The 10,248-nt window shown below is 37.3% G+C and overlaps 1 protein-coding gene across 1 annotated transcript in view; it reads left to right on the top strand.

The window, feature by feature from the left end:
• The first annotated feature begins 3,439 nt into the window (after positions 1–3,439).
• The window catches only part of LOC136835624 (tubulin alpha-3 chain), a 20,397-nt gene continuing 13,588 nt past the window's right edge, over positions 3,440–10,248 (top strand). Inside the window, exon 1 of the mRNA XM_067099394.1 lies at positions 3,440–3,702. Coding sequence (XP_066955495.1) covers positions 3,688–3,702 — 15 coding nt within the window. The 5' untranslated portion in view covers positions 3,440–3,687. The remainder of the gene's footprint in view (positions 3,703–10,248) is intronic.

Genomic DNA, 10,248 nt, shown 5'->3' with positions numbered 1-10,248 from the left:
TTATTATTATTATTGATGCCTTCAGGTCTATCTCATTTAGTATCGGCAAGGGCTCCTAACTTGAGCTTTTACCACTAGACCTATTTTAAGTGACCCTGACCTACTTTTCAAGGTCACAGTATCATTTTCATGTCAAGATTTCAATATCTACAGTAATATCTTTCTATATATGAATTGCAAGTCAGATTTTATGTAATTTGCAGGTTACAGGTTACGTTATTGACGCTTGAAAATAAACCTGTAAAATGGTATTGAAAACTGAGTGACAAGAAAATACAATATATAGATAATATATATATATATATATATATATATATATATATATATATATATATATATATATATATATACATATATATATATATATATATATATATATATATATATATATATATATATATATATATATATATACATATATACCAATAAGCCATGCTAATATCTAAATGATTGACTTAGGCCTGAGAAACGTGATTTGAATTTTTTCAAATTGATGGCTGTTTTCAACTGATATTTAAAAGGAAAAGTGATGTGAATAATCTTGCATTTCCCCTTGATTGTTGAATATAGTTGAAGATCATTTACAACTTCCAGATTTCTGATTTAATAATGATAACTTTACTATCATAAGATTTTCTTTGATGTCTGAAGACTGATTCACATTATACCATCACGTCACCGACACGTCACGTCACGTCAAACTATTCTCTCCGAGAAAACGTGTCATGATGTGACGGTGGACGATGCCGTGTGCTTGATGGTGACGTGACGTGATGGTGTGAACAAGGCCATTTGATTACATGTAAGAAATACACACGTACTTTGACGTGACGTATACCCCGAGTTTCATCTGTATATGATGCCAAAGGTTCGAATTCTCCCTCAGCCTAAATTTCTAGTCTCGGGGAAAAAATCTTACCGGCTATAGGCCTATCTCGCCAGCTTCTCCTAGGCCTACCTTTATTTCTCTGTTTCTCCCCCGCCCCTTCTACGTACGTGATTGTTCGAGATTTTACAAGCACAAACCTTTTCTCCCTGTTTATCCAATCTCTGTTATTTAAAGGCTAAAAAAAAAAAAAACAAGCAAAAAATGCGCCGAAGTTTCTTCGGAGCAATCGAGTTTTCTGTACAGCCGCTACAGCGTGTAATCAAGGCCACCGAAAATAGACATATCTATCGATGGTCTCGGTATAATGCTGTGTGAACCGCAGCCCATGAAACTTAACCACTGCCCGGTGGTGGCCTGACCTATATCGTTGCCAGATGTACGATCATGGCTAACTTTAAATTTAAATAAACTAAAAACTACTGAGGAGGCTAGAGGGCTGCAATTGGGTATGTTTGATGATTGAAGGTGGATGATCAACATACCAATTTGCAGCCCTCTAGCCTCAGCAGTTTTCAAGATCTGAGGGCGGACAGAAAAGGTGCGGACGGACAGACGAAGCCGTCACAATAGTTTTCTTTTACAGAAAATTAAAAAAAAGACTGCCTGTTTACATTAGACACGTTGAAATTATCGAATCATGAACTTGACGGGGAATAAACCTTCAGTTACTTAAACATCAGTTACTTTAACCCCTGTACAATTTTCTTTGTTGGTTGGTGTCACGATTGTAATCTGCTAAGAATTTTTTTTTTTTTACTTTATTATAAAATCACTAAACAACTGGTATTTACATCAAGCAAAGCATTCCGCCGTGTTTACACACTATACAGTAGATATGAACAATCTACAAATAACTGAATAAAACGAAATTTACACTAATACGAAAACAAATATGTTAACAACATACATAAGGCTAGGAGATTACCACTTCTTAGACAATGTCATTGTAAACAGTCTGGTGAGAACAAAATCAATGGATGTAAATTATATTCATATTAATAAATCTGCTGAGAAATTAAATATTACAAACATCACGTCTCTAAAAAGTAGTTTTGCGAGGACACCAAACGTAGGCGCATGAATTTACGAGACTTGGTAAGTCTTCGCTGAAAGGAGAAAGTTGCCATAAATCAAATAGCCTTCACATTATCGCGTTAAAACCACGCTCAGGAGATTACTGTTATCTGTGAATATCATCAGTTTTCTGATAAAACGTTAAGGTATTCGCACAGGCCTCTAATATTCTCCAGACATAGCTCTATCCTCGGAGCTACGTGGCTCCAGCTGCCCTTGATAATGCTCCTGGAATCGAACCGAGTATTGATTATCGGTGTGGCGGGGCAGCAGCAGCAGCAGCAGAAACCAGATAATCCGGATACGTATTTCAGGCAAATCCTTTTCTTTCTTTCGTCGTTATCTACAGTCCTCTGTTTAGCCCAGTGTGTTTGCTCAAACAATCGAATTTTCTTTTATAATGTTTGTTTGATGAACTTCATAGGTCTAAGGTGCAACGTTATCTGAAGCAGCCACGTGTTTCCAGATGAGGTGTTTTAGGCCTATACGACGTAATAAAATACTCTTATCTAACTAAGGCTTGATAATGTTAACGTAAACACGCGAGAGGATAAATATATGGAACTGAAATAAAAAGTTAGACCTTAAAAAAATGTAAGTTACTCTTGCTGGGTTCATAGGTTTAATTCTGACCCAGTAATCAACCAAAATAGGGAAGACAAGAATTAGGCCCAGTCCCCGATAAAATCTATTTTGCTTCTGCTAACCTAAATAGTGAATTGTGCACCTGGTAGGTAGTCAAGTGCAATGGATAGGAAAACATACGGCTAAGCAACATCATCCCATAAAACTTGGCGAGAACCGGAAGTTTAACGCCCTCCTGAGCGTGTACGTATGTGTGTTCGCGCGCGCTAACACGCAGAACGAAAACCATCGTGCGTGCAGTATCGCTTTCGAGAGAGAGAGAGAGAGAGAGAGAGAGAGAGAGAGAGAGAGAGAGAGAGAGAGACGGGCGTTGGTGTCAGAAAGGATTATTCTTTTTTTTTTTCTGTCAGGAGAATCCCAAAATAAGACTGACTCAATAAAACCGGTCAATAGTCCGCGGGAGGATAGTGTGTCTGCGTCTCCCAACCTATGGGTTGATCGATTTCTGTAAGAAGTAGGGATATCACTGTACGAATCATTATACAAATGTCCATCTAACTTATAAGATTAAGGAGTAATTTATGCTATTTCTCCTCAACAAGAGAGGTAACAGATGTTCCGTAGGCGACATGAGTCTAAATGGACATTTAAACCATTACTCCTAAGCATCGCCGAATACTTCAAGAAATTTCGTAACTTGAACCCCCTCCCCACTTCCTCAAGCCCTAAACCCACAGCCCCTCCCCCTTTTTTAGGATAAGCGATCAATGACCGAGGACGGCCCCTCAAAAAAAATTAAAATAAAAAAAAAAAGTGTTGTCTGAAGTGGGCGAAGTGGCTACCTAGACCGAACGTTGGAGTGGAGAGTAAAGGGCGGCCGGTACACCAACTACACACCATCCTACACCTACCTCCATTAACGCCCTCTGCTCTCTGGTCCCAAAAAGGATTCCCTCGCCACATATATAAAGTTTGGAATTGGAATCCGAACTTCTTTTAGTATGCGGTTCAGACTGGAGTAGTATAAGTAGTGTAACACAGTCCCACAGGTGTTCCGTGTTTTGCCTTTAAAGGGGCATGATTGCAAGCAATTGTGGAGTCTTTTAGGATACCGACGTCTTTTGGGTTGCCCTATAATCATGAACAGTCACGGGGTAAGTAGGCTTCGTTTTGTGTGTTGGCATAAAGGAGGAACAAGTTGGATGCTGTTTTAAATGGAGCTAAAGACAAGGATAAGTGTGTTTGTGTATTTTCAGACAAAGTGGGACTGAAAGACCTTTGGACAAGAGCATTAAAGAGAAATCTATCAATAATTTGACGAACATTGAAGCATGACAGCATCAATTAAACCTCTGAAACATTCAAAATTCTACATCTAAGTTGCGAAAAAAAGTGTTGAAGTATTTTTCAGTATTGTACCACTAGCAACAGACCACAAGGCTTGGTGCACGTTTCACTGACGTTTATTTATTTTATTTGTGACGAATTCTATCTCTTGAATCCACGCTTGAGACCGAAAAGCGTCTGTGAACTTTCAGAACAAAGTTCATTTTTTGTAAACTGACCTAATTTAAAACCCACCCGAATAATCAAGATTAATCATTACTTGGAAAACTGGCTGTAGTCATGGACTAAAGTTATTTATCTTTGTTTTTAACACAAGAGCAACTAAAACGGACCTAGTGACTCACAACCGTCCCTTGGGATTCCGAGAACAGCAGAGTTGACATTCAAATAACTAGACAGAACTAGCAGACGCGGCAGAACCCGACACAGGGTACAGACAACGTTTCTCATGAATGATTTAACAGTTTTCAATTTGCCACCAGCAACAGTTCTGAGAACATTCAGTGGGGAATAGCTCTACTGAAATGCTGAGAATTTGCTATTTTTCCCTTGAGTCGATTGCAAGATGCCGGCCTAGGCTGAATTTCCAGCCAAGCGTAGAGTTCACTCACCCTCTAATGTCTTTTGACTGTGTTATATCGTGTGTAAATTGTATATGTATTTTGACAAAGTTTTGCACAGAGTTATATAGACCTAAGGAGATTCTGCTGAAGAAGGGAGATTCCACTGTACGTATTGAGCATTAGGCTTAAATCAAAGGCTTAAAAAAATATTAGTAATACGTTGCTTTCTAAGGCTTATTTACTCATTCATCTTAATAATTCAAGACCAAAAATAACATTTTTTCAGCAAAAGCCAGACCAAATCGAAGCAGGTAGTATACTAATTCTTTTACCAGAACTCTCCACAGGCTTGTCGTGAAACACCAATTGCGTGCAATAAGATTTGGCCACTAGTTCTCCCCACCCCCACCCCCTTCGTTAATCAATAAATCAACTGTACCTGTTGATTTACCTTTATATTTTTTTTTACTTGTTCCCCTTCATACTTAGCCTCTTTTGAGTTCCGATACCTGTGTCATACCTGTTGTCCCTTGCATAACATTTCGACCTGTTGATTAAATCAATATATTTTATTCTTGCCCATTCAGCTCACTATAAGAATTCGTGGTTGTTGATTAGATTATTATTATTATTATTATTATTATTATTATTATTATAATGCAACTTGTTTTATTATTATATACAATATATAATATTGTATATATATATATATATATATATATATATATATATATATATATATATATATATATATATATATATATTGATTATTTTGTATAAGCATACTGTAACTGTAAACTGCCTTCAGCTGACATAAAACGTATGTTATTATTATTATTATTATTATTATTATTATTATTATTATTATTATTATTATAAACAATTTTTAAGCGTATTTATGTATTGATTCTACTGTATCAGCATACCTTCAGCTGACATAAAAACATATTATTATTATTATTATTATTATTATTATTATTATTATTATTATTATTATTATTATTATTATTATTATTATAAACAGGAACTTATTCCACCATGCATTTCACAACGGCAATTATCCATTACCGAGTCCAGAAAAAAAAAACCAGGTGGTCAATAACTGGTAACCGGTAGACCATTCCCGGGAACGCCGTGTGTCTTGAGGTTAACCGCTGGTATACCAGAATGCTGACTTCATTCATCTTCTGTTACAGAAGAATCTATATATATATATATATATATATATATATATATATATATATATATATATATATATATATATATATGTATACACACACATCCGTGTCACTTATTATATAGATAAGTATATTTTCTTGATGATTTAGGTGTGTATTTTGAATTTCACGTAGTTTGGCACGGGGCTATAGGCCTATAGGCCTAAGGAGATTCCACTGGAAAGGGAAGATGCCACTGAAAAAGGAATATACCACTGGGAAAGGGAGAGTCCACTGAAAAAAAAGGGAAGATTCCACTGGAATAGGGAGATTCCACTGCAAAAGTAATATGCCAAATGGGAAAGGGAGGGTCCACTGAAAAAAAAGGGAAGATTCCACTGAAATAGGGAGATTCCACTGAAAAAGGAATATACCACTGGGAAAGGGAGAGTCCTGAGATGCCACTACAATAGGAAGATTCTACTGAAACAGGGAGATTCCACTGCAAAAGTATATAATATACCACTGGAAAAGAGAGAGTCCACTGAAAAAGGAAGAATCCACTGCAGCAGGAAGATGCTACTGAGGAAGGGAGATTCCACTGGAAAAGAAATATGCCACAGAAAAAAAAGGGGTTCCACTGAAAAATAGAAATTCCACTGAAAATGTCAAGACAATTTCCGTTATCGTGTCTGAGCGTTAGACTCACATTACAGTTTTTTTTTTCCCCTGATCTTGAAATGTGATCAACGTTTTTGCCATTAACCTCAAGTTGAAATCGTCACTAAGGAAAAAACTGAACGAGCAAAAAGATCTCATATTACTCGGGATATTTTCTTTTTATAATGTTACAAGAGTGTGTGCTAAACGCATTAAAGGCTTAAGATGAACAGCCTGTACGGTAACCCTAACCTTGATCGCTTTGAGAGAGAACTTGTACAAGAGGTATTAGGTTTTGCGGTCTGCCTTATGTTACCAAGTACGTAGAATTTACACAAGAATTTGTAATGTACACAAGCTGCTGCTTGATAAGTACAAATTGCTCTAAGGAAATCGTACCCTGCAAGGAACGCACGGTGCAGTAACTTAAAATCCACGACAGGTTGTCAAGCCTAGACCGAGGTATACGTGCAGCTGCCGAGAATCAGCCGGCTGGCGCCGTGGTATACATTCATAATAGATGAAACTTTATTATCTTAATAATAATTTATGATCATCCTAATAATGAGTGTTTTTTTAAATCAGAATTACTAATAAAATTCAAATAAGCTAAGCGAACAGCTTCGCACTGCTCTGTCAGACCGATTAAACGAGCTGTCTATCCCGCCAACTCGTTCTTTCTTTCTTTCTTCTTCTTCTTCCAGATTCACATCATGTCCACCTCCGAGCGTCGATGAACTCTCGGAGCTCAGATAAAACGTCTGCTGATCCTTTTTTTTTTTTTAACCTTCCTTCATCGCGTGGGTTTACTCCATACTTAGGTGTCTGGTCGTAGGAAGTTTTATTTTTTTTTTCTGTGCAGAAAGTAATTCAGTTTAACTCGTATCATTTGTGGTAACTATTTGATGTTGGATGTTTTTAAAGATCGACAATCGTTTGGTTGTAGGGTAAAGTTTCTGGTACATAATGGTTCCGTGGTTTTCCAAATTACCATTTTGTAATGTTCGAAGGTGCCTGGGGAAAATAAAAAACAAGTAAAAAAGTTTTCTGTAGAACGTATTAGGCCACCGAAAATCTATCTTTCGGTGGTCTCGGTATAATGCTGTATGAGCCGCGGCCCTTGAAACTTTAACCAGGGCCAGGTGCTGGCCTATCTTATATCGTTGCCAGAAGCACGATTATGGCTAACTTTAACATTGAATAAAATAAAAACTACTAAGGCTAGAGGGTTGCAATTTGATATGTTTGATGATTGGAGGGTGGATGATCAACATACCAATTTTCAGCCCTCTAGCCTCAGTAGTTTTTAAGATATGAGAGCGGACAGAAAAAGTGCTGGCAGAAAAAAGTGCAGACAGAATAAAGTGCAGACGGACAGACAAAGCCGGCACAGTAGTTTTCTTTTACAGAAAACTAGAACAAAAAACAGCAAACATAGTTCTTTAAAGTTGCAAAAGTAAATGTAAACATGATTTATGTAGCCATCAAACATAAAATAAAAAGAACGAGCATAAAACACTCTTACAATACTTTATTACAGTGCGTTCAAATTATATTGTTATTCAGAAGACGAACCCTAGTCATATGGAACAAACCAGGGGCCACTGACTCGAAATTCAAGCTTCAAAAGAATAATAGGATGTTCATTTGAAAGAAGCAACAGAGAGTAACAAGGAAATACAGAAAGAAGAGATAAATATTATCAGAAACGAACAAATAAACAGATTAATTAATAGATAGCTTTCTCAGCTGCCTGCGAAAAGGCAAGACCAACTCTGCTGCAGAGAGAGAAGTGCAGTTACACCTCGCCTTAGTCTCACAATTGAACGCATGACATCCCCTTGGCGTTAATTCGGTTAATTAAACCGATTCTGAAAGCGTTTAATAGGTGTAACTGTCACCATTAAGGACCAGGGGGTTGGGAATAGGGAGTTGGGGGGGGGACCTTGTGATGAGTCATTTCCTACCCCTTACAGCAACCACTTCGCTTCCCATTAATATCATGCTTCGATACTCTCTCTCTCTCTCTCTCTCTCTCTCTCTCTCTCTCTCTCTCTTTGGATAAGGGTGGCCTCACGGCGAACAAGCTAACGGTCACTGCACCGATCGTATGTCTAATTACTTCTTCAGGTATTAGTACTATGTTCAGAAAAGCTTCCGCATTAGACAGTCGATGGTCCGTTCGAATCTTTGAAAAAAAAGTTTTCCTTTTCCCTTTTTTTACGATGGTATTAAAAGTCTGTGGCTTCAAATATGAAATACAATAATTTTATTTATATTTGTATACCTTCAATTACGTGGTTTTATCGTAATTAAACTTATCAAAGGTAAACTTTAAGGGCAAAGTTACTGAACAACCTATATGCGATTTACTCCTGAACGAAAACATTCATGTATACATCATCTTTGTCGTTCATGACAACCTGGTTCCTATTTACAATGACCAGCCTTCGCAGTTTATTGATATTTTGCCTACAATGAAAGCATTTTTATCAATAACGCACCGGTAAAGCTCCTATCATAAACTTTGCGTTTTGATAAAGCCGAACGACGTAATACACATTTCATAGCTCGATACTTTTATTTATTCTGTCTGAATTGCGCAAGACATCATTATATATACCCCAAACGATAATGACACCATAAAAAAGTAGATTTACAGACCTCAGACCGGCAATGTCTGACGTTGCGTGGGCAACTGCATGCAACATGTACTGGGTTTTCCCCTAACTGCAAGAGTTTGTCGTTACTTAGAGAATTTCTACCGTATTCTGATTTTACATTCCTGCATTAGACTTTATAAATCTTGTTTGCACTGAATACCGTTAAAAGCCAGAGCGTTAGGCCTATGTTCCCCGTAAGGAGGTAGTGCCGTTAGTGCACCTCATGCGGTGCACTGTAGGCATTACTTAAGATTCTTTACAGCGTGCCTTCCTTGGGCCCCTAGCTGCAACCCCTTTCGTTCCTTTTACTGTACCTCCTTTCATATTCTCTTCCTTCTATCTTACTTCCCCCAACCATCTCCTAACAGTTGATTCATAGTGCAACTGCTTTGAGGTTTTCCTCCTGTTACACCTTTCAAACCCTTTACTCTCAATTTCCATTTCAGCGCTGAATGACCTCATAGGTCCCAGTGATTGGCCTTTGGCCTAAATTCTATATTCAATTCAATTCAGTTAGGCCTATGTTTTACAATCTTAATAGTTTTTGTATGTTTTCGTAGTTAGTTACTTCAGCATTTTATTATTAACCTAGTAACGGACAACACGTCTTGAATCAATTTTTTTTTATCTAGTCTTATAAGGAAAAGTTTAAAATAAATTTAATGTTGACTCGGCGCAGAAAGTGATAAACTTACCAGCAATATTGCTGTCACTTTGTTCTAGTTGGCTTCACAACCATTTCCTCATCCTTATGACTCTTGAATGATTATTATATAAAAAAACATGGTATAAAATGTAAAGAATGACAGATTTGTTCAGTAACTTCGCTATACGTGTGTGTTTATGGGACGATGTGACATTTATAAAATTTACGAAATGTTCGTAAGCCATAAAACGTGCAATTATTCCAGGACAGATAGTCATCCATTATGGTACTCTGCTTAACAACATCCGGTATAACCTTTACAGACGCCTGATTTGCTTTATAACAAAAAAAAATTATGTATAACTTCATGATAATTATATTTTTAAAATAGTATTTTTCCATTCTCAAACAAGTTATATAAGACTGGTAAAACTTGTTTCGCTTTGGAAAGTAAATTAATGTCTTTCATCAAGTTCCTCCCCATGGGGTGGGGTCGGGGCGGGGTTAGTGCCGTCAGTGCACCTCACGTGGTACAATGCAGGCATTACTCAAGTCCCTAGCTGCAACCCCTTTCGTTCCTTTTACTGTACCTCCTTTCATATTCTCTTTCTTCCACCTGACTTTCCACCCTCTCTGACAGTTCTTTCTTGGTGCAACTGCGAGG

The sequence above is a fragment of the Macrobrachium rosenbergii genome, chromosome 55, assembly GCF_040412425.1.
Source record: "Macrobrachium rosenbergii isolate ZJJX-2024 chromosome 55, ASM4041242v1, whole genome shotgun sequence".
Lineage (NCBI taxonomy): Eukaryota > Metazoa > Arthropoda > Malacostraca > Decapoda > Palaemonidae > Macrobrachium > Macrobrachium rosenbergii.
This window is presented reverse-complemented; position numbering and strand designations above follow the sequence as displayed.